The sequence below is a fragment of the Podarcis muralis genome, chromosome 2, assembly GCF_964188315.1.
Source record: "Podarcis muralis chromosome 2, rPodMur119.hap1.1, whole genome shotgun sequence".
Classification (NCBI taxonomy): Eukaryota; Metazoa; Chordata; class Lepidosauria; order Squamata; family Lacertidae; genus Podarcis; species Podarcis muralis.
The window spans coordinates 21,577,819-21,605,158 of NC_135656.1; the positions used below are offsets into that span (position 1 = coordinate 21,577,819).

Sequence of the window (27,340 nt, forward strand, 5' to 3'; positions counted from 1 at the left end):
GGGGTCCCTTTACCTTTACCTATTTTGGCCATGCTATTTTTGCTGCAGTTAAACAAATAACAGAAAAGAGGAGGCTCCCTGCTGCTGTTTTTGTTTTGAACTCTGATGATGTATCTAACAAATATTAATAATGATCTGACTGAAGGAATTACAGGAACGTGCAGTGGTTTTTTCCTGGGGGGACGCATACCCCTAAACATTTTGTGAATCTAAGTTTGGCCTCATTGAGGGGCAGTATTTCAGTATGAGTAGGAAAATGAGAGTACCCTTAAACATTTTTTTTAGAAAAAAAGCACTGGGAATGTGACTTATGCTAAGCATAGGTGCTTTGAAAGATTTTATAATTTAAGATGTTACACAGTAGATGTGACCTATTGATTTCTTTTTTTTATATAAATATCTGAAATCTTTATTAAACATACAGTAGACTCTTGGGTCGCGAACGTGATCCATGCGGGATGCATGTTCGCAAACCGCAACGTTCGCAACCCACAGAGGCGTGTCTGCTCACACGCAGGTTGCGATTCGGTGCTTCTGCCCATGCGCACGCGCAATTTAGAGCTTCTGCGCATGCGCGACCGCAGAAACCCAGAAGTAACCTGTTCCGGTACTTCCGGGTTTCGGCGGGTCCGTAACCTGAAAAAACGCAACCTAAATGTCTGTAACCCGAGGTATGACACTATTTCACAAAATTATACAGCAATGTACTATATTACAATTTATATCTCGTCCCATATAACATTTTTTTTAAAAAAAGAATACACTGGTTTAGTATTGGCTGCACTCAGTTGCAGTTCATGTGCTGGCACCTATCTGTAAATCCCTAAATGGCATAGAGCCAAGATAATGGAAGGATGTCCTCTTTCCGAATGAGCCTGCCCATAGATTGAGATCATCTTCTGAGGCCCTGCTACATTCCTCACTGCTAAAAGGTTCGGTTGGTGGGAACGCGAGACGCAGCCTTTTCTGTGGTTGCACCCAGGCTATGGAAATCCCTCCCCAAGGTGGTTAGGCTGGCCCTATCCCGGAAGACTTGCAAGCAGGCAGCAAAAAGGCACTTGTTATCCTGCTTTGTTTTTAATCATTTTTGGTGTGCAGTTTCTTGGTCTTTCAATCCTCTATTTTAATTTTAGCATTTAAACTAGTTTTGTCCTATTTTCTGCCTTGGTGGTGTTGGTGTCCTTGTTAGAATCGAAAGGTCGTACAGAAACGTTTTTTAAATAAAAGCAGGTTGTGCTCTTGCTCAAGGTAGAGTTGAATGTTCAGTGGTACCTCGGGTTACATATGCTTCAGGTTACAGACTCTGCTAATACAGAAATACCATAGTACCTCAGGTTAAGAACTTTGCTTCAGGATGAGAACAGAAATCGTGCTCCGGCGGCGTGGCGGCAGCAGGAGGTCCCATTAGCTAAAGTGGTGCTTCAGGTTAAGAACAGTTTCAGGTTAAGAACGGACCTCCGGAACGAATTAAGTACTTAACCCAAGGTACCACTGTATGTGATTATAGGTCACATTCAAGTTGAGGAATTCTGGCCTGCTGTTTGGGGCGGGGGGATAGATTGGATTGCAGAATTGGTGTTGATTCCCTGCCCCCACCCCTCTTCGACAGGTGCGTCTGCTGCGTGCAGTGTGGAGCAGTCTCGCCTGGCTTCCACTGCGAATGGCAGAACAACTACACCCACTGTGCTCCCTGCGCCAGCCTTGTCACCTGCCCCATCTGCCATGTGAAATATGTGGAGGACGACCTCTTGATCCAGTGCCAGCACTGTGAGAGGTAAGCCCCAGTTTTCCTTAACCCACCCGGTATTGCAGTATTGGCCGTTGTAATCTTCACGTCAACAGATGCAGGCAATGTTGGATCCCGCCTGTAAGTGGCTGACTCTCTCCCTGTACGTTTCCACCTTGCGGGGGAAGAGGGAGGGCAAGCTTTTGAGATGTCGGAGAATTCCCTTCCCCATACTTAATCTGCAAAATCTCTCCGTATGTGCGTTGAAACCCTGTTGTGTGCTTCCCAGGTGGATGCATGCCGTGTGCGACAACCTATTCACGGAGGAAGAAGTCGAACAGGCAGCAGACGAAGGATTTGACTGTACCTCCTGCCAGCCCTATGTGGTCAAGCCCGTTGGTGAGTACCAGACAGGTGTGAGACCTGCGAACCAAATTCATTTCAGAAAGAAGCATCAGCGAATGCCAAGTCCCCAGTACAGTGGCAAGGCTCATTGCAGAAGCCTGCCCTGGTGTTCATTCCTTGCAGTTTTGAGTGCCAGGGTTTCAGACAGCGACCTTTTTATGTTTCCCACTGGGGCTGGGCGATGTATCAATCTATTGCCCAAAACCAGTTTAAAGTCCATATCATGATAACTGATTTTTATAGCTTTTGACCTGCCAACATATTTTGAATTCCAATGTGTGTTAGGGCTGGGCAATATATTATCCAAAACCGGTTTCACTTCCATATCGTGATATTGGTTCATAATTCTTGAACTGGCAACAGAACGCGAATCATGCGCTGTGTGCTCCATGCAAAAATCACCATGTGGGGGGAAAGCATGAAGCCAGACAGCATTGTGGTCTAAACCACTGAGCCTCTTGGGCTTGCCGATCAGAAGGTTGGCGGTTTGAATCCCCGCGACGGGGTGAGCTCCCGTTGCTCGGTCCCTGCTCCTGCCAACCTAGCAGTTCGAAAGCATGTCGAACTGCAAATAGATAAATAGGTAGCGCTGCAGTGGAAAGGTAAACGGTGTTTCCGTGCACTCTTCTTCGGCGTCATGGTGTTCCGTTGCACCAGAAGTGGTTTAGTCATGCTGGCCCCATTACCTGGAAAGCTGTCTGGACAAACGCCAGCTCCCTTGGCCTGAAAGCGAAATGAGCGCCGCAACCCCATAGTCGCCTTTGACTGGACTTAACCGTCCAGGGATCTTTTACCTACATAGTACCACCCTAAACATTGTGATATATCGGTACATCACAATGTTTAGCTGGTGATATATCACGATGATGAAAACCAGGTATCACCCAGCCCTACTTCCCACAATTCCTCCAGCATAGTGTTGCTGCATGGCATTGTGGGAAGCTGCCTCTCCTAGCTGCTGCCACCTAGTGCTCATTAGTGTGCAGCCACTGCTGCTGTCCACCCTTACAGCTCTCAGATGACTAAAGCCATCAAGGGGCCCACTAACCCACCAAGGACACTGTGCCAACGGGACCCTCAAATCCTGAGCTGGCTCTGGGGAGGATTTCATGATGCTCAAAATTTGGGAGGGGATCTTAGGTCTACTTCCTTTCTGCATCACTATGCATAATAATAATAATAATAATAAGAAGAAGAAGAAGACAGGTTGAGTATTCCTGTGGTTCTATATCCTGAACCACACCACCCACACGGAAGAGGGATGTGTCGGAATACTTGATTTGCAGGTGTTCAGAAAATCTTTACGGGGAAAACACTTAAGGGTGCATAAAGACCCAAAACAGCCCTGTAGTCACTGAATGGCAAACAATGTTGAGAAGGAATAAAATGGACGACAGAGTGTGGGTGGAGGGAATAGAATGGAGAAGCTCGAAGAGGAGGACTGTGAAACATAGATATATACAAAGGGTACATAGAACCATCTCTGTGTTTGGATAGGCTGCTTCCTAGTTTAGCAGTTTCCCAGTGTCATGGAAAAGAGAGCTGCCCTAGACAGCAATTGAGGAAGCCAAGAATTGGATGTGGAATAGTGTAACCCAGGGGTTGTCAACCTGGTCCCTACTGCCCACTAATGGGCGTTTCAGGATTCTAGGTGGGCAGTAGGGAGTTCTACGGCACAAGCTGAATCCTCCTTCCATCAAGCACTGGTGGGAGGTAAGGAAATTTTACCGTCAAAAAAGATGCATCAGTGGGCAGTAGGTATAAAAAGGTTAACTACCCCTGGTATAACCTGTAGACTTGCCCTCCAAATGTTGGTGTGCAAGAGATTCTCATTGTCAGTTAATGGTAGCTGCTTCTTTTGAAATGGATATTGGAACAAGTAGATAAGCCATTGCTGCACGAGGACTTCAGCAAGATATTTTGGGGTGGGTGGGTGTGAAACAGTAGAAGATAAGTGGGGCAAAGGGGCTGTGGGTGGTGGTCAGCTGGACGTGGTAGAGTTTTGTGGATATTATGGCTCAATGTAATACCACTGAGATTGCTTGGGGTTGGGTGCAGAAAAGACATGGCTGTGTTCCAGGCGCATGGGGAATGCAGGTGAAGGAGCAGATTAAGGGTGAAAGGTTGGGTGGGTGAGTGAATAAATGATGCACATTTTTGGAGGGGAGGAATTATCCTATTATTATTATTTTCAATTTTATACATTTCAATAATTTTACAATCATTTCAGGATTTCAAAGCTCGGCTTCCTTCCCCCTCTTTCTGTGGTTCCTTAAATTTGTTTCTAACATTTTCTGCATATCCAAATTAACTTAATTTGCTCGTTTATCTATTTACTTGAAGTAGATACTCTTATAAAAATGGAATTATCCGTCCTCAATGTTGTGAGAAGTACACACAGAAACAAAATACTGAATACATACCCTTTCTAACATACCTTTTTGGGGGTCTCTCTCTCTCTCTCTCTCTCTCTCTCTCTCTCTGTTTAAAGTTCCGGTCCCCCCTCCAGAAATTATTCCGGTGAAGATCAAGGAGCCGGGTAAGTTTCTTTCTCATTCGTGATCTATAATCTCAGGCACTGCACCCAGATACTGTGCTGATCTTATTTCTGAGCCTGGAATAAATGTAGGCTCTGGTCCTTCTGAATTACTGCTGTCAACTGTAGGAGGGGTGTCAAAAAAGAAAAAGGGGGGGTATGTAGTGGATGAAAGGAGGGGAAGAAATCAATGCTCAGGCCGGTTCTCCACAAGGATGCACAGTGGCACCATGCTGGTTTGGCCCTGCCTACCAAGTTTCACCCTCTCCCCCACAGAGCCCCAGTATTTTCGCTTTGAAGGCGTCTGGCTGACAGAGACGGGCATGGCGGTGTTGCGGAACTTGTCCTTGTCGCCACTGCACAAGCGCCGGCCGCGCAAGACCCCGACGACACCGACGACACCACGGCCGCTGGGTGCGCTCAATGGCGAAGGTGTGCTGGATGGGGTTGACCCCTTGGGCCCCGAAGAGAAAAAGGAGGGCGATGTGGAGGGAGACGAGATCCTGAAAGCTGAAGGTTTGTTCCATCCCCACCACCTTCAGGGGAGTGTGGGCTAAAGTATTGTGGAGGGAAGTTCTTCATTGTTTGGTGCTTTACTCTGGTTTTATCATTGTCGGAAGCTGCCCAGAATGGCTGGGGCAAAGCAGTGTCAGAATCGGCTTCCTCCCCCGTGGCAGTAGCTAAGCAGAACAAAGGAAAATCTGTCATCTTACCAGTTAGAATCTTTAATAACCACAGCAAGAGACAACACAATGCATCTCTCTAGCATGGCGGTGCTCCCAATTAAGGTCACTCCCCTCTCCGTCCCTATTAATCTACGTCACTCCTACGTTTTGTAACCTGAGTTTGTACCCTCTGTGCTTTCTGTTCTGCCACTTTCTCAGCTCTCCTTGACCTTGGGGAGAGTGGAAGAATGCTTTCCAGAGACAGTGAATCTCTTAACTCACTCTCTCCCCCAGTGTTTCTTCTGCTAGCTGTTCCCCATCCAGTATTTCCCAGCTTCTGACTTCTGAACTGTGCCCCTCTGCAAACCACTGTTCCAAATCTATACTGTCCTCCTGCTCCTGGGAAGATGCAGGATTAGGATCAAGAGGAGGGGGTGGCTCCCACCATTCTCCCTCAGTGCAGCCCTCCTCAGGGCCAAACTAGGCCCAAACTAGGCCCAAAATGCAAGACCTGTGCTCCTTCATGCTCCCTCCTTCAAAGTCGCTTTTAACCGTTAGTCCTTGTTTCTATCTTTTAAAGTTATGTATGATACAATGGGACGCGGATGGCACTGTGGGTTAAACCACAGAGCCTAGGACTTGCCGATCAGAAGGTTGGCGGTTCGAATCCCCGCAATGGGGTGAGCTCCCGTTGCTCGGTCCCTGCTCCTGCCAACCTAGCAGTTCGAAAGCACGTCAAAGCGCAAGTAGATAAATAGGTACAGCTCCGGCGGGAAGGTAAACGGCGTTTCCGTACGCTGCTCTGGTTTGCCAGAAACGGCTTAGTCATGCTGGCCAATAAAGCGGGATGAGCGCTTCAACCCCAGAGTCGCCCGCTGCTGGACCTAATGGTCAGGGGTCCCTTTACCTTTACCTATAGTGCAGTACTGATATATATATATTGTCCTCCATTTAGTCAGTACTGCCAACCCTGGGTGGTGATACAAGTTAGAATGCGGTTCTCTGGGGACTTGGGCTCCAAGGTACTTCCTTGCGCAATGAAGAACTCTCCAAACTGGTGGTTTTGGGGAGGTGGAATCTGGATCTTATTACTGAGCCACAGTTCCTCCTCTTCCAAACTTGGTAAAAAAACAAAAACCAACATGCTAGATCAACAACTGCTTGTAATCTGTATTACGTAATCTCTTGAGAATGAATATGTTTATAGCTTGGTTGTCATCTGGGAGGCAGCACAGGTGTCCTGTTCTAGACATTGGCTAGCGTGGGAAAGTTTTTGTTGTGATGGAGCGTATATGATGCAGAAGTGTAGGTGGTGGTCGTTGATAGTGGGGTAGAAGCAAATGTGGGGTGCTTTTGTAGATCAAGTTGTCCATGGTCCCAAATTTCAAGAAACTGAAAGTCCAGAAGTGTTGCTTTTATGGACCTGGGAACTCTTTGAGGAGGAATACAGGGGAGAGAGACTTATCTGGTAACCTTCCACATACTGTTCCTGGGGTTGGCAAGTTGTGTGTGTGTGTGTGTGTACATGTGCAAATGTATGTGAGAGTTCAGTTAGGTGCCTGCACACAGCACACAAAGGCGCAGGCGTGATGCAACAGAAAGGAGGACTGGTGCCCGCGCGGAATCGTATTCCATGGGGAAAATTATACTGAGGTTCCTTTTGTTAAGGAATATTGCATTCGCCCATATTCTCATTCCTTGTCCGCCTGTAGTCAGCGTTGAACACATGGAGTGCGAGATCAAATTGGAAGCCCCTGCTACCCCGGAGAGGGAAGCCGCAGCCGAGGCCGATTTGGCGAAGGGTCTTCTGGAAGACTCTGAGGAGGTCAAGAAGCGGAAGCGGAAGCCATATCGCCCAGGTGAGTGTTGTGTGCCTGGGCCAGGCCTTTGGAGCAGAAATGGTCCCTTCTCGTCTTGTTGACTCGTCTCTCCTCTGCCCTGGGACAGGTATCGGAGGGTTCATGGTGCGGCAGCGGAAATCCCACACCCGGTTGAAAAAGGGCTCGGCCGCATTGGCAGAAGCCTCTCGCGAGTCGACAGGTGCTGAGGGGCATCCAGAGGAGGGTAAGGGCATGGCTTGTATATTTTGTTCCCCCGTATTCATTATGGCACTGTGGGTCAAACCACAGAGCCTAGGACTTGCCGATCAGAAGGTCGGCGGTTCAAATCCCCGCGATGGGGTGAGCTCCCTTTGCTCAGCCCCTGCTCCTGCCAACTTAGCAGTTCAAAAGCACGTCAAAGTGCAAGTAGATAAATAGATACCGCTCCGGCGGGAAGGTAAATGGGGTTTCCGTGCGCTACTCTGGTTTGCCAGAAGCGGCTCAGTCATGCTGGCCACATGACCCGGAAGCTGTACGCCGGTTCCCTCGGCCAATAAAGCAAGATGAGTGCCGCAACCCCAGAGTTGGCCACGACTGGACCTAAATGGTCAGGGGTCCCTTTACCTTTATTGGTACGGGATGTTGTTTCCTATTTTAGTATCTTAACAGTGGGATATGTCTTTGAAAACAAAACTCTTTCCATGTATTTCTCAGTCCACAGTCTGAGAATCCCACATCCAAAATTTTGCTATTGAAATGAGGTGCTTTTTGCATCTATTTAGTTAGCTGCACCAAGTTTTCAAACATGCAGAAGATTGTACATACAAAACAAAACAAAAACCAGGAAAAGTTTCTCTCGAACCTTCAGACCTCCCTCCCTCCATCCCTCCATGGGTTCTGTTTCTAAATCCCCCCCCCCCCCCCGCATCTTTTACTGTAGTCTGTCTATTATATATCCATCATATCCAGAGTTCATGTTACTTTACAAGTGTCGTCATATTCCTGCCAGTGATTTCAACTGCTTACAGTGGTCTCTCAGATATGTTAAAAAGTTATTCCAGTCTTTCACAAATACTTGGTCTTCCTGGTTTCTGATCTTTCCTGTCAGTCTTGCCATTTCAGCATATTCCATCAGCTTGGTCTGCCATTCTTCTATGGTCGGTACTTTTTCTTCTTCCCATCTCTGGGCTAAAAGCATCCTTGCTGCTGTCGTTGCATACATAAACAGTCTTTTCTTACGGTAGTTCTGCACCTATACTTCCTAACAAAAAAGCCTCAGGTTTTTTGACAAAAATTATCTTAAACCTTTTTCCCCCCAATTGTGTATCATTTCTCAGAATGCTTTTAGCACCCCACATGACCACCACATACGATAGAAAGCACCTTCTTTCTTTTTACATTTCCAACACACATTTGAACTGGTTCTGCACATTTTTGCTGCTTTACTAGGTGTCAAATACCAACGGCGCATCATTTTCATATAATTTTTCTTTCAACGGACAGCAGGCTGTCAGTTTCAAATCCGATGGGGGGGGTGTGGTCTAGCCCGGTCTGGAGGGGGCTGCAGGTTCCACACCGCAGCCGTAAAAGTAGCATGAGATCCGGAGAGCTGGTCCGCTCGCTGCTCCCAGCCTTGCTTATCTGAAATTCAAAGAGACGCTCATATCTGCTCAAACTTGCCTCCACGCCAGGGGCTCAACCCAACCCGCCTGCTGAAGTCCCCGCGGAGGGCATCGCCGAGCAGGGAGTGGTTGAGGGTGACGAGAAGAAGAAACGGCGGGGCAGGAAGAAGAGCAAGCTGGAGGACATGTTCCCTGCCTACCTTCAGGTAAGAGGGACACGCAGGTTGATTGGTTACCTTCGTGGGCTGGAGGAGAAAACGCTTCTCTCTTAAGTGCGGCCAGGTGCCGTTTTGCTTCTCGGTTTCATTCGGAAGCTCTGCTGTCCAAACTGGGAAGGGGAGGAAGTTGTGGACAGTTGTGCGGTGAGATGTTCAGTTGCAGACTGAATGTTTGCAAAAGCAGAGTAGAATAATAGAATATTCAAAGTTGGATGGGACCCCCAAAGGGCATCTAGTCCAGCCCCCTGCAATGCAGGAATCTCAGCTATAGCATCCAGGACAGGTGGCCACCCAACCTCTGCTTAAAAACTTCCAAGGAGAGTCCGCAGCCTCCCAAGGTAGACCGTTCCACCGTCAGACAGCTCTTACTCTTATTAGAGTTGCTGAATAGTAATTATATAAGTGAGGTACAGGCTGAAGTGAGGTACAGACCCCTAACCTAAAATGTATAATATTGATTGATTGAATTTATATACAGTGGTACCTCTAGTTGGGGAATGGCGGGTGGCGCTGTGGGTAAAACCTCAGCGCCTAGCACTTGCCGATCGTATGGTTGGCGGTGCGCTCCCGTCATTCGGTCCCAGCGCCTGCCAACCTAGCAGTTCGAACGCAACTCCGGGTGCAAGTAGATAAATAGGGACCACTTTATAGTGGGAAGGTAAACGGCGTTTCCGTGTGCTGCGCTGGCTCGCCAGATGCAGCTTGTCACGCTGGCCACGTGACCCGGAAGTGTCTCCGGACAGCGCTGGCCCCCGGCCTATAGAGTGAGATGAGCGCACAACCCTAGAGTCTGGCAAGACTGGCCCGTAGGGGCAGGGGTACCTTTACCTTTTTTACCTCTAGTTACGAACTTAATTCATTCCGGAGGTCTGTACCACCCTCTACAGGAGGCCTCAGGGTGGTTCACAGAAGAAAATGAAAATATGCAACCACAATACAGTCATACCTCGGGTTACAGACGCTTTGGGTTGCGCGATTTCGGGTTGCGCACTGCGCCGAACCCAGAAGTACCAGAACGGGTTGCTTCCGGGTTTGGACGCTTGCTCATGCGCAGAAGCACCAAATTGCAACCTGCGCGTGCGCAGACACGGCGCTGCGGATTGCGAACGTGCTTCCCTCACGGATCACGTTCGCAATCCGAGCATCCACTGTATATATATCATCAAAATAAAAACAGCAACCCAATGACAGTATAGTCTAATTAGGCTGTAGAATCTTGTCTTTTGGCAATTTATCTTTAAAAGACGGCTATGGAGAATGAGAACACCTTGCCATTTGTGTGAGTTGCTGCTGCTGCTGATCAGTAATACTGTGTCAAGCCTGCAGATACAATTTCATTCTTGCAATTCATTCCCAAGGGTGGGGGGGGGGGTCTGGCAAGCGCAGAATTTCCTCCAAAGGGAATAGAGGGAGAAAAAATAGGAATTAATTTTGCCTAATACAGTGGAACCTTGTTTCTCGAATTTAATCCATCCCAGGAGTCCGTTTGACTCACAAAACTGTTCGAAAACCAAGGCGCAGCTTCCGATTGGCTGCAAGAGCTTCCTGTTCCCAAGCGGAAGCTGCGTCGGACATTCGGCTTCCAAAAAATGTTTGCAAACTGGAACACTTCTGGGTTTGCCGCATTGGGGAGCCAATACAGTCATACCTCGGGTTAAATACGCTTCGAGTTGAGCGCATTCGAGTTGCGTTCTGCGGCAACCCGGAAGTAATGGAGCGCGTTACTTCCGGGTTTCGCTGCTTGCGTATGCGCAGATGCTCAAAATGACGTCACGCGTGTGCGCAGAAGCGGAGAAAAGCAACACATGCGTGCGCAGACGTGCCGTCGCTAGATACATTTACCACTAGATGCGAACGGGGCTCCGAAACGGATCCCGTTCGTATCTAGAGGTACCACTGTATGTTCTAGAGCCAAGCCATTGACGAACCAAGGTACCACTGTATGAGCAAATAGAGTTTGGGTGTGTGCTTTTGTTCCTTTTGGGCCAGAGGGGTTGGAGGTTAGCTTTCCAGGGAGGCCCAGTTTTTTTTTACTCGGAATATACCATCTCATTCTGTTCTTTCGGTTCCTTCTCTCACCTCTTTTGACAGGAAGCCTTTTTTGGAAAGGCCCTCCTAGACCTGAGCAGAAAGGCACTGCTGGCAGCCGGCGGTGTGGGTAGGGATGGAACTGCCCACCCTCCCGTTGGCCAGGGGGCTCCCAGGCCCAAGGTGGATTTCAGCATGCTTCAGAAAGGACCGGTGGACGGGAAAGACCCTTCGGTTCAGCCCAAAGGTATGAGCTGTGCTTATTCGACTTGTCAGTGACTTGAAATGCAAAGGTCTCCAAGTGCAAGGGCAGAACATATAAAGACATAAGCTGAAATAACTTACCAGACACTCCTGAGATTCAAAAGAAGCAGGCGCAATTTAAAAAAGCCGAACATTCTGCTACCTGAGCTTCAGCTCAGCCAAGTTACACAGCTTTGTGTAACCCAAGAGGTGAGGAACTGGATTCAGTACCCAGGCTTTACCCTCAGTAAACAGATCTCTAGTTGATTGAAGTAGATTTATTAGAACAGAGTTTGCTTTTTTTTGCTGCTGCATCACACTGTTGATCATAGAAAGCTTGAGGACCACCAAGACCTCTAGATCCTTTTCACAGGTACTGCTAGTAAACCAGGTGTCCCCCATCCTATATTTGTGCATCTGGTTCTTCCTGGCTAAGTGCAGGAACTTACCTTTGCCCCTCGCCAGTTGGAGAGCAGTCAAAACTTTCCTGGGGCACTTCACGATAACCAAACAACAGACAAGGCGAAGCTTGATCCCAGTTTGATGGATGCCTAGCCACATACGCCTCAATCATTTGCCCCGGCGTCAGATTAAAGCGTTCAGCGAATCCATTGGTCTGCTGGCAGTAAGCAGAAGATGCTCGCTTCCAGCTGCCCACCACATCTTTGGGGTGAGCTTGGCCGCCAGTCCTAGACCTTGGTTCGACAAAACACCCTCTTCTTCCAGGGGATGAATGTGTTGACAGCAGGGAGGCAGTAGCCCCAGAAAACAACTTGAAAACTGCTGATGCCAAGACTGAAAATACCGGTGAGTACGAGTTCTTCAGAGGAGCGTAAAAGTTGGGGTGGGGGGGTATGCTTCTGCCTTATGAGGGGTCTGTGCTAGGTTGCTAGGAAGAACACGAAGCAGCTTCTTTTAGCACATTTAGTCCTGTGTTAATCTGCACAGTGTAATGTAATTGTGGTTTAGGTAAAAGTAAAGGACCCCTGGACGGTTAAGTCCAGTCAAAGGTGACTATGTCAAAGGTGGGAATGCAGGTGGCGCTGTGATCTAAACCACTGAGCCTCTTGGACTTGCCAGTCAGAAGGTTGGCAGTTCAAATCTCCATGACGGAGTGATCTCCTGTTGCTCTGTCCCAGCTCCTGCCAACCTAGCAGTTCGAAAGCAGGCCAGTGCAAGTAGATAAATAGGTACCACTGCGGCGGGAAGGTAAACGGCATTTCGATGTGTTCTGGCTGCCGTCATGGTGTCCCGTTGTACCAGAAGTGGTTTAGTCATGCTGGCCACATGACCTGGAAAGCTGTCTGTGGAGAAACGCCGGCTCCCTTGGCCTGAAAGCGAGATGAGGGCCGCAACCCCATAGTCGCCTTTGACTGGACTTAACCGTCCAGGGGTCCTTTACCTTTAGTTGTAAATTGCTTTCCTAAAGTCTCAAAAGTCAACCAGAGCGGGGTTAAGTCTTGTCTCCCCGAACCCTGATAATGCTCTGGGTTTTTAGGCCTTGTGGATATGAGGTGAATAAATTTTGTGGCTGTGTGTAAACGAGCTCACATTTTAATTGGCATGTTCAAAACCCTGTGATTTACATTGTCTAAATCCAGTTGTGGCAAACTGACCGTAGACGGTGCCAGGAAGGGACTTTTCCCTGTTCTGAAGTGACCACTTCCTTGCACTTTTGAGAAACTCGAGTTGCCCTGTGTTGGGTCAGACATGTTGGTCCACCTCTCTCAGTATGGTGTACCCCAGATTCTATTGGACCTCTTACTCCTAACGGCACACTCCAGGTCTCCCCCACCAAAGCTACTTGCCTCGCCCAAAACCAGGTTGGGGAATTGCTCTTAATGCCCTGGGAAGTAAGTACTGCTTAAAATGCTGCTAAAATAAACTTTAAAATGAAAACCGGAAATGTGATGCAAATTTTAAAACGTACCAATGAGAGCTGCGTCCCCAAATCCATGATATCCAGTAAAATAAATTGGCACGTATTTCCAATGCTGACGTAATCTTATAATAATTGGAATTACGCAGTGCGCTCTGGTGTTCTCCTCCCTTCTTCTTTTGATTCTGTCGGGAAGGCAACACACAGCAAAAGGAGCCACGTAGGGAAGCACCGGCCGTAACATGTTCCCAGCAGCCCACCCTCATTGGGAGGAATTTTCCGCTGATGCAAAAAGGAGCAGAGCTTAGTCGAACAGTAGCCCCGTATCAGAGCACCTGATTCTTGCCATTGCTAATGGCCCCTCCCTTTTTGAAATAATTTTTATTTGATTCTACCAATACAAATTAATTACAACACCAAATACATATCCATAAAATGAGATTTCTCTGAATCTCGAGACTCCGCACCCCTATTGTCAACATTCCCAACTGCATATTATTTCATAGTCTGTGTTTTGTACCTATTCATATTGTCCATAGTACATATTTGTTACATTACAAGTGGGATTAAAATCCTGCTAACGTTTTCATCTGCTATCAGTGATCTCCTAAATAAATTATAAACTTTCCCCATTCTTTCTTGAATTTCTTGTCTTCTTGGTCTCTGAGTCAGTTTTGCCATTTCACCATAGTCTAACAGCTTACTTTGCCATTCCTCTCTGGTACGGACTCTTCCTTCTTTCCATCTCTGGGCTAGTAGCATCCGTGCTGCTGCTGTTGCATACATAGTCTTTTCTGTTCCTTTGGAGTGTCGGTACCTATAATTCCTAATAGAAAGGCTTCTGGTTTTTTTACTTGGAACGTCAGAAGGGAGTGCCTTGCTTCCTTGGCCTATGTCAGCTGCCACGGTAGTGATGCCAAGCTGCAAGCCAGGTGGAAGCAAAGTTACCCGGGTTGCTTCCCGTATCGCTGCAAGTGTAGCGAGGCGAGGTTATCTCCCTGCTTCCAGCGGAGGAGATGATCCTTCCCGGCGCGTTTTTGGGAGCGCAGGCACCTTCCCTGTCCCTGTGCTGATGGGCTTGGCGGCGGTCTTCTTGTTTTTGCTCCTGCAGGCACAGAAGAGCAGATGGTGCCCAAGACCTCTCCAGACCCTACAGGTGCCGAGAACCCAGCCACACCCCCGGGGGAGGGGGTGCTCAGCTCCGACCTTGACAAAATCCCCACTGAAGGTCAGGCGGGCCCTTTGAATAGACCCTTCTGCCCCCCCATCTCCCTGCCAAGGATCTACCCCTCCGTGGAAAGCAAGGGAGAGGCCGGGAGTCGGGAAACCTCGGCTTCCTCTCCGCTCTAGAATGAGGGGTAGATGCTAGCGGCTACGAAAAGGAAGCGCGGTCGCTGCTCCATAACCGGCGCACCTCTCTCTATTTAACCTCCCCCGCTTGCAATTCAGCCTGCCCTTACTGGAGACCGATGGGTTCCGCCACCCGGCTGAGGTGGTTGCTCTCTTGGACGGGCTTTTGCCGCCTGTCGTTCCACTGTGGCTTTCCCGCCCCCTTTTCCCCACAGAGCTGCCCAAAATGGAGAGCAAGGACATCCAGCAGCTCTTCAAAGACGTCCTGGGGTCTGCAGAGCGAGAGCAGCAACAGCAGCAGCAGCAGCTCAACTGCACTGGGGCGGAAGCGGAGGCCGGAGGCCTTCGGGACCCGAGCCGCTCGCAGCTGGGCCAGAGGCCTTTCCTGCAAGGTGAGCTTCCACGCCCAGGTTCGTGGGCCACAAGTCACATTTTCCTCTCTGTCTCTCCCGCCCCCTTCAGATGTTTTGCTTAATGTTACTTTTTTGTTCCGGGACGCGGGTGGCACTGTGGGTTAAACCACAGGGCCTAGGACTCCCGTTGCTCGGTCCCTGCTCCTGCCACCTAGCAGTTCGAAAGCACGTCAAAGTGCAAGTAGATAAATAGGTACCGGTCCAGCGGGAAGGTAAACGGTGTTTCCATGCACTGCTCTGGTTCGCGGCTTAGTCATGCTGGCCACATGATCCGGAAGCTGTATGCCGGCTCCCTCGGCCAATAAAGCGAGATGAGCGCCACAACCCCAGAGTAAGCCACGACTGGACCTAATGGTCAGGGGTCCCTTTACCTTTACTTTTATGTTGCTAAGTATTAAAAAATATCCTAGCCGCATACAAAAATAAAATAAATATCAAATAAGTGGCAATGCAACATGAAAACCAGCTCAGCTTTCTATCTGCTCTGTACATTGTGACGTGGGACGCGGTTGGCGCTGTGGTCTAAACCACTTAGCCTCTTGGGCTTGCTGATCAGAAGGTCGGCTGTTTGAATCCCTGCAATGGATTGAGCTCCCATTGCTCTGTCCCAGCTCCTGCCAACCTAGCAGTTCGAAAGCACACAAGTGGCGGGAAGGTAAACGGCATTTCCATTCGTTTTGGTTTCCATCATGGTGTTCCATTGCGCCAGAAGTGGTTTAGTCATGCTGGCCACATGACCCAGAAAGCTGTCTGCGGACAAACGCCGGCTCCCTCAGCCTGAAAAGCGAGATGAGGGCCGCAACCCCAGAGTCACCTTTGACTGGACTTAACTCTCCAGGGGTCCTTTACCTTTTTACCTTACATTGTGATGTCCAGACTATTGGTGTTTTAGTTTCACTTTTGGACTTAGGCAGCCGTTATACTCAGACCTTTTCAATAATATCAGCCAGCCGTAGCTATAGTACATCGCTAGGGCTGGTAGATAGAAAGAAGTTATTTCAACTTGGCTAGTAAATAGGAAGTGGGTATTTGCATGTGGTATATGAGAATTTTATTCAAGTAACCAGGCAAGGCAAGTTTTTGGGTGGTTTTGAGTGGTGGTGGTTTTGTTGCTACATCATAAGTCTTCAAATGGGTTGTTTGTTTTTTGCGGGCTTTTTAGCACTTCAGCCCAAAGCACCTGCACTTTGTGTGCTTGGAAGCCTTCATTTTTTGTGAAAGGGCTCGGTGGTAGATTGTGTGCCTTTTGTACCGACGGTTCCAGGTTTGATCCCCGGCGGGACTGGCAACACCCCCTACGTGAAACTGCTGCCGGACAGAAAGCAGTGTGTCTTTGGGGTTGTGGGTGTTTTGGTGCGCTGCCAAAATAAGCTTGAAACAAGCCTTGAAGCACGGCCTTGAAACGCATCCTTGAGGCACGCTTGGCAACATCTGCTTAGCAACCAGAATTCTGGCCGGCCACAGGTGTCCTTATCAGGGCTAGTCTGGAGGAGGAGAGAGGCAGTAGTGTGAGAGGCAGTCAGTGATGGTCCGTGAGCCTGTCTCTCTGGCTGGATGCCTGAAGGGAGCAGAGATCTGTATATCGCTCTGCTTCTTATTTTATACGTAGACCCATTGCACTATATGCAACTTGTAAATAATAAAAGACTTTAGAGGAGAATTGGGAAGGTGAGGGTGTTATTCCTGTCGTGGGAATTCACCGGACTCTGCTGCTGCAAAGATGCAGGGAGACTTTCTGAGTCGCTTCTGCTGAGACGAAGAAAGGAACCCGTCGAGAGTTTGCAGCTCGCACCCTAACAGTGGGGAGGAGAAGCGCCTCTTGATTCCAGCTCTGTGATCCAACTTTTCTTGTTTCTAGGTGGCGCCGGGGTCTCCCTTGGGCCCCTTCAACCCGCTGTGCCGATGGAGACCTACTCAGGGGTTTGCCAGTCCCCATTTCTTGATAGCAGGTAGGTCGCCCGCACTGGCGTCTTCTCTCTTAGACCACCGGCGGTGGAGCCCTCTGGATGTTGCTGGGCTCCAACACATCCTTGACCTCGTGAGTGATGGCTGGGGGTGGGGGTGGAAGTTGGGCTCCAACCGCACCTGGAAGGATTCCCCCCACCCCTTGGGTTTAGGCGCTTCTTCTATTCCATCCAAAGAGACGTGGGTGGCGCTGTGGGTTAAACCACAGAGCCTAGGACTTGCCGATCAGAAGGTCGGCGGTTCGAATCCCCGTGACATGGTGAGCTCCCGTTGCTCAGTCCCAGCTCCTGCCAACCTAGCAGTTCAAAAGCACGTCAAAGTGCAAGTAGATAAATAGGTACCGCTCTGGCGGGAAGGTAAACGGTGTTTCCATGCGCTGCTCTGGTTTGCCAGAAGCGGCTTAGTCATGCTGGCCACATGACCCAGAAGGTGTACACCGGCTCTCTCGGCCAGTAAAGCGAGATGGGCGCCACAACCCCAGAGTCGTGCGCGACTGGATCTAATGGTCAGGGGTCCCTTTACCTTTACCTTTACCTATTCCATCTAGCCGGTATCCCTGAACCTTTTATCCAACACGCCTTGTTTCTCTCCTTTCTCCCCCCTCGCCCACGTAGGGAGAGGAGTGGCTTCTTTAGCCCCGAGCAGTGTGAGCCAGAGAGCCCTTGGGCCAGCAGCTCTGCGGCGTCCACCCCCACCACGCCCACTACGGAGGGGGAGAGCGACGGGCTGTCGTACAACCAGCGGAGCTTGCAGCGCTGGGAGAAAGATGAAGAGCTGGGAGAGCTCTCCACCATCTCGCCCGTCCTCTATGCCAACATGAACTTCCCCAACCTCAAGCAAGACTACCCAGGTGGGTGGCTCTTCCTTTTTCTGTTTCTCTCTCTCTCCTCCCTGTTTAGAGAAGTTTTTAATGACTGATGTTTTAATCTATTTTTAATCTTTTGTTGGAAGCCGCCCACAGTGGCTGGGGAAATCCAGCCACATGGGCAGGGTATAAATAATAAATTATTATATTACAGTCATACCTTGGGTTACAGACACTTTGGGTTGTGTGAATTCGGGTTGCGCACCGGGTGAACCTGGAAGTACCGGAACCGGTGCTTTCGCAGAAGCACTAAATCGCACTTTGCGCATGTGCAGAAGCGCTGAATCGTGACCCGCGCAGACGCGGTGCTGTGGGTTGCAAACATGCTTCCCGCATGGATCATGTTTGCAACCTGAGAGTCCACTGTATTATTATCCCTCCCACTTCCTCCCCTGTGGCATAACAACAACAACTTATTTATACCCCGCCCATCTGACTGGGTTTTCCCAGCCACTCAGGGTGGCTCCCAACAGAACATTAATAATAATGATGATGATGATAATAATAATAATAATAAATAATAATAATAATAATAATAATAATAATAATAACAATAATAATAATATAAAAGCGATAGAACATCAAACATTAAAAACTTCCCTAAACTGGGCTGCCTTCAGATGTCTGCTAAAAGTCAGATAGTTGTTTATTTCTTTGACATCTGATGGGAGGGCATTCCACAGGGTGGGCACCGCCACCAAGAAGGCCTTCTGCCTGGTTCCTTGTAACTTCGCTTCTCGCAGGGAGGGAACCGCCAGAAGGCCCTCGGAGCTGGACCTCAGTGTCTGGGCTTGAATGATAGGGGTGGATATGCTCCTTCAAGGCCATTTAGGGTTTTAAAGGTCAGCATCTTGGCGGCCACTCCCAGTCACCAGTCTAGCTGCCTAGTGGCCTGTCTTCCTGCCTCTCACTCAGTAGAAGTCTGTGATGCTCTAAAGAAGACGCTTAGCCAGCGAGGGCGGTGGTATGTTCTGCGGCTCTGCATAATAATGATTATGATGCTATTATTTAATATGCTGCCCATCTGACTGGGTTTCCCCAGTCACTGTGGGCAGCTTCCAGCACATACAAAAACGTAACAAAACTTCCCGATAAACTTCCCTAAACAGGGCTGCCTTCAGATGTCTTCTAAAAGTCAGATAGTTGTTTATTTCCTTGACATGTGAAGGGAGGGCGTTCTGCAGGGAGGACGCCACTGCTGAGAAGGCCCTCTCGGTTCCCTGTAGCTTCATGTGAGGGAACCGCCAGAAGGCCATTGGAGCTGGATCTCACTGTCCAGACTTGATGATGGATTTGCACAGATTTGCATGTGGGTCTCAAACAGTCTTGAAAACACACTGGCCTTTTTAGAAGCTTCTGTCTGTCACTTTGCCTTCTTTCCCTCAGCTTTATATCAAACCGGTGTTCAAAATCTCTGGATTTGGAAGGTTTTGGGCCTGCATGTAAGCCTCGTTCTCTCTCCTCCTTTTCCCCCATCCCTCCACAGATTGGTCCAGTCGTTGCAAGCAGATCATGAAGCTCTGGAGAAAGGTGCCGGCCCCAGACAAAGCCCCATACTTGGTAAGTGGCCCGTGAATACAGGATTCAGTTTAATTTCAAGGGGATGGCCTCCTGTGTGTAAGAAGAAATAAATTAATTCGCACTCTGCAAATTACTGCAAGTCACAGTTGCACCAGAAGTGGTTTAGTCATGCTGGCCACATGACCCGGAAAGCTGTCTGTGGACAAACGGCGGTTCCCTCAGCCTGAAAGCAAGATGAGCGCCGCAACCCCATAGTCGCCTTTGACTGGACTTAACCGTCCAGGGGTCCTTTACCTTTTTCAAAGTTACTTTTATCTTATACATTGGTACCTCGGGTTACAAACGCTTCAGGTTACAAACACCGCTAACCCAGAAGTAGTACCTCGGGTTACCTCAGGATGAGAAACGAAATCGCGTGGCGGCAGCAGGAGGCTCCATTAGCAAAAGCATGCCTCAGGTTAAGAACGGTTTCGGGTTAAGATCGGACCTCCGGAACAAATTAAGTTCGTAATGCGAGGTATCTCTCTATGTAAAATCAAAGTGAAATGATGACACATTTTTTTTTAAAAAAGTGGCCAGTTATGTGATTTAGGAAAGGAGCATTGGTCCAACCTTGGGGTGGGGGCGTTTTTCCTGCCATCCTTTCTCATTTTGGGTTTTTCTCTGCAGCAAAAGGCCAAAGATAACCGGGCAGCCCATCGCATCAACAAGGTGCAGAAGGTAAGCCAAGGGCAGTGGCGTAACCAGTAGGTAGGGTAGCACGGGCTGAGCAGGAAAACCCAATGGGGAAGCTGTGCCAGAACCACCGTGTAATTGTCTGTGGAACTAGTTCCTGCGCCAAGGAAAATCCAAATTATTTGTGCTGCCTTCGTGTGTAGGATTCTTATGCGATAGGTTTTTCTTGTTAATCAGTTCAGAAGCCTTGATAGCAGAGAGACAGGAGTTAGAAATACATATGTGAGATTTAGTCTTTAAGGGGCCCCCCAAGATTCTTTGCATTGCTGCAACAGACTAGCACAGGTACTTTTCTGGAACCCCTGTAAAGAGGGCGGAAACTCTTGGTCCTCTCTGAGGTTCCTTTGGGTGCATCTCAGATGCTTTCCCTCCTGTCCCTGAGGACAGAATATGTCCCATCACCTGGATTTCCCCCCTGTGCCTCCCCTTTTCACCGTGTGTGTGTGTGTGTGTTTGTGTGAAGGTGTCAGCAAATGGGTGTCTTGTGTGCCCGGGTGTTGACGGCGCCCTTTTGACGCTCCGCCTCCTCCTCTGTCTTTCGCAGCAAGCCGAGAGCCAGATCAATAAGCAGACCAAAGTCGAGGTGCTGCGCAGGCCAGACCGGCCGGCCCTACACTTGCGCATCCCGCCCCAGCAGGGGGCGCTGCCCACCGCGGCCTCCCAGCCGCCTCCTCCGCCTCCGCTGCCCCCTCCTCCTCCCGCCGCCTCTGTGCCAGGGCAGCCGCTCTACGTCAGCAACGCCGCAGCTCTGCCCAGCGGGTCCGGCGGCGTCGAGTCGCCCAGCGAGCTCTTCCTCAAGCTCCCCTCTTCTGCCGCCAGTGCCCAGCCCCCAGCTCCAGTGCCTTTGCACGAGCCCTACGGCGTGGCCTGCCCCCCGCCGGATTCAGGTTTCCCCTCTCCCTCCTCGGTGGGCCAGAGCCCGACAGTGCCTGCTGGCTTTGCTTCGTCCTCGTCCTCCTCATCCTCCTCTTCCTCCGGACAGTCTCCGCTCCTGCCGAACCCTCGCCCGGCCCCGCAGCCCGGGGACTTCCAGCCCACCCCTCCGGGGACCCCGAGGCACCAGCCCTCCACGCCAGACCACTTCCTCAAGCCCCGCTGCCCCACCGGGTCCTTGGAGAACCTGTCGGTGCCCGGTAGCCCTCAGCGGGCTGCCCTCCTGCTCTCGCCTCCGCCTTTTGGGGAACTGAAGAAAGGGTTGGACATCAAGAAGGAAGAGGCCGGGCCGGGGATCTGCTCCCCCAGCTACGGCTGCAGCTACGGCGACTCGCCGTCCGGTGCTCACCACCTGGCCGAAATGAAGGCTCCGGATGTTTTCAAGGCCCCGCTCACTCCCCGCCAGTCTCAGGTCGAGCCGCAGAGCCCGGGCTTGGGGCACCGGCCTCCCGACGCCCACCCTCTGGCCGCGTCTCCCCCCAGCCAGGCCGACCTCTACCGCCAGTCGCCGTACCCGGACCCCTACGCTCAGCCTCCCCTGACGCCGAGGCCTCAGCCCCCGCCCCCAGAAAGCTGCTGTGCCCTGCCACCCCGCTCCTTGCCCTCCGACCCTTTCTCACGCGTCCCCGCCAGCCCCCAGTCCCAGTCCAGCTCCCAGTCTCCCCTCACACCCCGGCCACTCTCCAATGAAGCCTTCTGCCAGTCCCCGGTGACCCCCCGCTTCCAGTCCCCGGACCCCTACTCCCGCCCCCCTTCACGGCCGCAGTCACGGGACCCCTTCGCGCCCCTGCACAAACCCCCTCGCCCCCAGATGCCGGAGGCCGGCTTCAAGCCCATGCCTGGCTCCCATAATACCCTTGCCACTGGGGGCTTCCCGGCAGGGCCGCCCTCCTCCGAAGCCCCCCCTAAGCCCGGCCCGCAGCCCCAATTCGCTCGCTCCCCTGGGGCAAGCGTCTTCCCGAGCACTCAGGCCCAGCAGATGCGCTTCACCTTTCCTCCCAGCGAACCGCTCAAGAGCTCCCCTTCCCACGGCATCAACAGCCATTTTGCCCCCGGCAAGCCCCAGAGCACAAGCTACGTCTCCTCACCGGGGTTCCACCAAGCTGGGAGCCCCCTCGGCCCCAGCAAGGGCACCGCAGACTCCTACAACGTCTCTCCGCTGCGCCCGCCCTCAGCTCTGCCCCAGCCGCCACCACCTCAACAAGATGGCGCCTTGGCCTACCTGCCGCGGACAGGCCTGGTGCCTTCAGGCGACAAGAGGGAAGAGGGAGCGGTCGGAGCCGCCAACCGGGAGCTGCAGGAACTGCCGGCCAGCCAGGAGGGGACGATGGGCAGCAATGCCACCCAGACAGAGATGGAGAAAGTTCGGCAGGTAAGCAGGGCTGCTACTTGGCTTCAGGTACAATATGATACGATAATCTTTATTGTCATTGTCCCATATAGAACAACGAAATTGAAAAAAATCTACAGCAGACATTCAAAAACCAACAAGCCTGCTATCCCAGCCTGGTTAGCCCCTTAAAAACTCTGATACCCCATAACTGAAAATGGGAGAATCGGGTGCTTAGAATGATAGAGGAGACAAAATAGGGTTTTGTTTTGTATTTAAAATTATTTTATAATAGCAAATGTAAGAGAAACAAACAAAACAAAGGATAGGTTTGGAAAAAAAATACTATTAAGTTAATTTGGAGGTGGCATTTAATACCAGTAAGAGTAACTCAAATAAACCAGGAATCTTCTTTGTTATGTTGGAAGGGATGCCAAGAAACTGGCGCTACTGTACTTTTCCACGTACAAGACGAGGATTTTTTGTTTTAAAATTATGTTTAAAATTGGTGGGCATCTTATACACAGATAGTGCATTGGGGGAACATGTGATTGGTGTCTCAACAACTCTGGGCAATCTCCCCCCATTTTCTGAATTTGGAGTCCCCCAAAATAGTCTTATACACGGGGACGACTTATACATGTGGTGGGGGGTGTAAATAAGCACAATTTTTTTTGCAAAGGGTGTTTAAGGAGATAACAGTAATTTTGGGAGGCTTGATAGTTACGATGGAATGGCATCTCGTGTGCGGGGGAGCACATTTTAATTTTTTTATTTATTATTATTACTTTGTCAAAATGAAAAATAGATAAATAGGTACCGCTTCGGCGGGAAGGTAAATGGCGTTTCCGTGCGCTGCTCTGGTTTCGCCAGAAGCAGCTTAGTCATGCTGGCCATATGACCTGGAAGCTGTACGCCGGCTCCCTCGGCCAATAAAGCGAGATGAGCGCTGCAACCCCAGAGTCAGTCACGACTGGACTTAACGGTCAGGGGTCCCTTTACCTTTACCTTTAAATAATACCTCACACCTGCAGCACTATTGCATATTAAAGCAGAACATATTTTAGAAAAGATCTGCATACATAATCAGTTTTTAGGAATATGTTGGATTCCTGAGAAGTGGATGTTTGGTGACTTGATTGACTAAATTGTTTACATAAATATTTCCATAAACCAAAAAACTGAATACAGAACCCTGGAGTCCTGGCTCTTTGACCACCTGCACACTGCAGGCCAGACTGGCTATATATTACGATTTGATTTACTTGCACCCTGTTTGGCTTATAGATCCTGCTCCTTCCCATTAATCCTTGCTTACCTAGCCTGTGCCTATTTTCCTTTGTGGCGCCACACTTTGGGCCGCCTTGAAGTCCAATCCGGCTGCCCCTCTTGAGACCCTCAGACTAACGGCCTGCTCCCTGTCTCTCCGGTTACCTCCCATCAGCGGCAGAGACTCCGCGAGTTCCTCATCCGCCAGCAGATCCAGAGGAACAACTTGAGGCAAGAGAAGGAAAGTGCAGCCGCAGCGGCCAACAACGCCCAGGCGTCGTGGAACCCGGAGGGTGGCAGCCAGGCCTTTGAGCAGATGAACCGGAGCATGACTCCTTATCCAACAGTGCAGGTAACGCGTGAGGCCGGGGCATATTATGGGTTTCTTAGAGAGGCCCCCTCTACCTCCCCACCCCACCCCCAAAAAAACTATGCTGTCAAAAAAGCAACTGACATCCACTTGTGCCTGGCTTCCTCTCTCCCTTTTCCCAGGACAAAGGAATGCTTGGCAGCTTGGGGGGCACGCCAGCGGGGAGCAAACTTCCCAGTGGAGTGATGGGGCAAGGGCCCTACGTGCAGGACGAGCGACTTGCCCGCCCCCCTCCATCAGCGACCCCTTCTACCATGGATATCAATGGCAGGTGAGTCGCGTGGTGCCATTTAGGAGGCCAGACTCCAGGGGCTGGACAGTCGAGCGCAGGTTCTCTGTTGGCGTGCGATCCTCCCATTGAGACCTAGCTCTGACCTGTTTTACAATGGTACCTCAGGTTGCATACGCTTCAGGTTACATGCACTTCAGGTTACAGACTCTGCTAACCCAGAAATAGTGCTTCAGGTTAAGAACTTTGCTTCAGGATGAGAACAGAAATCGTGTGGCAGCGGGGAGGCCCCATTAGCTAAAGTGATGCTTCAGGTTAAGAACAGTTACAGGTTAAGAACGGACCTCCGGAACGAATTAAGTACTTAACCTGAGGTACCACTGTACTTCATTTCACCTGAGGCAGATTAGAGTCCCATGCTTTGCTTGGAAACAAAGGCTGCCTGCAGGAGGAATTCCTCTGGAGCGTGTGTACCGTTGATGAACAAAAAGTGACAGGCCCCTGCCCCAGAGAGCTTACAGTGTTGGCCGTGACAGAAGGGAAAGATGACAAAGGGCTACCCTAAAAGATCAGAACTTCCCCAGAGCAGAGTAGGCCAGGTGGTTGACAGTAGCTCAGGGAACTTCACTAAAGGTTACAAGCGATAGCTCGGTCAGTAGAGCATCTTAATCTCAGGGTTATGGGTTCAACTTTCACATTGGGTAAGAAGATTCCTCATCGCAAGGGGTTGGACTAGATGACCGTCCTCCTTCCCAACTTTTCAGTTATTTGATTCCGTGTGCCTGACAGGCTGTTGTCTTGGAGCTGGGAGGTGCAATTGCAGGCCATGTGGCCTTACTTCAGTAGGCAAATCCCATATGGTGTGTTTGGGAAAACCCCATCATGGTTTTCAAGCAGCATGGAAAGTGGCCTTCTGTCAGAAGTGATTACGAGGCACCTCTACCTGAGAGTCCCCATTTGTGTCCCGTAGCTGACATTTCTCTCTCTCTCTATTTGTTCCTTCCTCTTCCAGGTCTTCAGTGGCTGCCGCGCAGCCATTTTATCCCCGCGGTGTCTTCCAAGCCCCGTCTCCACAGCAGCAGATGTGGCAGCAGCAGCAGCAACAACAACAGCAGCAGCAGCAGCAAGCTGTGTCCATGCGTCTCTCTGTCCCTTCGCGCTTCCCCCAGCCCCCCACCCAAGACTTGAGCCGGCAAGCCCTAGCAGGCCTTGCCCCACGCCTGCCAGGCCCCGGAGAACAGATTCAAGCCTCGAGCGGCGCCCTGGGAGCCCAGTTCATTGAGCTGAGGCACAACATCCAGAAGGGAGTGCTTGGGAGCGGTGCGGGGCCCACCTTTGTCCAGCAGAACCCACAGGCTCGAACCAGATTCTTCATACCTGGGAACGACGGTGCCAGCCAGGCTTTGAAATCTCCCGTTATGCCCATGCAGGCTCCTGTCCTGGGAAGCCAAGGCCTGCAAGCCCAGAAGATGTCTGTCCCTATATCATCCTCTCCTCAGCAGGGGGCAGAGATGAGCAACAACCACCACCCCCACGCCAAGGCTGTGTCCCAGTTGATCCTGCCCCCTGGAAACTTGGAGATGCAACACATCCCGCCGCGACCACTCTCCTCGTCCGGCCCTAAAGATGTGCCCATTACCTCAGCTGCCACTGACGCCGCCCCAGCTGCTGGCAGGAATCAGCTAGGCCTGGCCGGCAGGCAGCTGCCCTGTGAGGTGCCGGTGGAGCCGGACTTAGACGACGACTTTGATTCCCACAAAGACCTGGAGGAGGACGACGACGACTTGGCCAACTTGAGCCTGGACCCGGACGTCGCCAAAGGTGACGACGACCTGGGGAACCTGGATAACTTGGAAACCAACGACCCGCACCTCGACGACCTGCTGAACGGAGATGAGTTTGACTTGTTGGCCTACACCGACCCGGAACTGGACACCGGGGACAAGAAGGACATCTTCAACGAGCACCTGCGCTTGGTGGAGTCGGCCAACGAGAAGGCCGAGCGGGAAGATCTGCTCAAGAAGGAGCCCTCGGCCGGACCCTACCTCAAGGAAACGCCCTCAGCCGGCGTCGGGAAGCCGGGTGAGCCAAGGACGCCATCGTTGCCCAGAGATGAGGTGCCCAAGGCGAAAGAAGGGCTCGGCCTGCTCCACGTTCCCTGCCCATCCTCTGCTTCCGGGGTGCCACCGCCCTCCCCCATCCTTTCAACACTCAAGGCCCACAGCGACGTGCTGGATAGCAAGCTGGTCAGCCTGCCGGCCGATATCAAACCCAAGATAGAGGAAGGCTGCCTGAAGCCGTCGCCTTGCCAGTTCAACACCGGCGCCCCAGAGAAGCTTCCTATCAAGTCTGAAGGGGCCGAGAAAATGGCAGCCGCCTTGGCGGTCAACATCAAGCCCGGCCAGGGCCTCATGAGCCCCGGCGGAGTCCGGCTGGGCATGACGTCGTTCCACGGCAACAGCCACGCTTCCATCTCCGACAAGGTCCTCTACGGTGCCCCTGGCCGGCCGCCGCTGGTCCCCGTGCAGATGGCCAACGCCGGCAACTCCATCCTGGAGAAGTTTGAGCTAGACGGAGGGCCCCTGAGCCTGGCCAATGCTCAGCAGCACTCTCCGGCCGACGACCTCGACAAGATGGAGAGCTCCCTGGTGGCCAGCGAGTTGCCTTTGCTGATCGAGGACCTTCTGGAGCACGAGAAGAAGGAGCTGCAGAAGAAGCAGCAGATGTCGGCCCAGATGCCCGGGGGCTCCCAGCAGCACCTTCAAGCTCACACCATGTTGGCTCACTCGGCTCCCCCTCCCCAGTCTCACGACGGGCAGTTGGTGAGCTCCCAGCAGCAGCTGCAGTTGGGCATGGTGGCCAGGCAGCAAGGGATGGTGGCCAGCCAGCAGCTGATGCAGCAGCAGCAGCAGCAGCGACTGGCTGGTCCCCAGCAAAGTCAAGTCCTGGCCCCGCATATGGGCGTGGCTCAGAACCAGGCTCACATGCTTGCCGCCCAACATAGCATCCAGGCAGCGCATGGCCAGCAGAACCAACAGCAGGTCTTGGCCCAGAAACCCATGCCGGGCGTCCAGCAGCAACAGCAACAGATGATGGGGCTCAAGCCGCAGCAAGTCGTGATGCAACAACAACAACAACAGCAGCAGCAGCAGCAATTGGCTAACAGCTTCTTCCCAGATACAGGTAGAGGTTACAAGACGGCTTTTCTTCACCAGCCT

The 27,340-nt window shown here is 51.1% G+C and overlaps 1 protein-coding gene across 13 annotated transcripts in view; it reads left to right on the forward strand.

Moving 5' to 3' along the window:
- The window catches only part of KMT2D (lysine methyltransferase 2D), a 111,751-nt gene that overhangs the window by 46,098 nt on the left and 38,313 nt on the right, over positions 1–27,340 (forward strand). For 11 of the 13 annotated variants that reach the window (XM_077923992.1, XM_077923997.1, XM_077923991.1 and 8 more), the window contains 19 exons: positions 1,610–1,774; positions 2,016–2,125; positions 4,623–4,670; positions 4,944–5,183; positions 7,045–7,191; positions 7,280–7,396; positions 8,844–8,980; positions 11,084–11,267; positions 11,990–12,070; positions 14,254–14,370; positions 14,708–14,884; positions 16,764–16,854; positions 17,485–17,720; positions 19,222–19,295; positions 19,926–19,976; positions 20,536–22,296; positions 23,699–23,875; positions 24,016–24,164; positions 25,135–27,305. In XM_077923992.1, the coding sequence (XP_077780118.1) occupies positions 1,610–1,774; positions 2,016–2,125; positions 4,623–4,670; positions 4,944–5,183; positions 7,045–7,191; positions 7,280–7,396; positions 8,844–8,980; positions 11,084–11,267; positions 11,990–12,070; positions 14,254–14,370; positions 14,708–14,884; positions 16,764–16,854; positions 17,485–17,720; positions 19,222–19,295; positions 19,926–19,976; positions 20,536–22,296; positions 23,699–23,875; positions 24,016–24,164; positions 25,135–27,305 (6,233 nt within the window). The remainder of the gene's footprint in view (positions 1–1,609; positions 1,775–2,015; positions 2,126–4,622; positions 4,671–4,943; positions 5,184–7,044; positions 7,192–7,279; positions 7,397–8,843; positions 8,981–11,083; positions 11,268–11,989; positions 12,071–14,253; positions 14,371–14,707; positions 14,885–16,763; positions 16,855–17,484; positions 17,721–19,221; positions 19,296–19,925; positions 19,977–20,535; positions 22,297–23,698; positions 23,876–24,015; positions 24,165–25,134; positions 27,306–27,340) is intronic. The other 2 variants (XM_077923999.1, XM_077924001.1) reach the window with 2 other exon arrangements.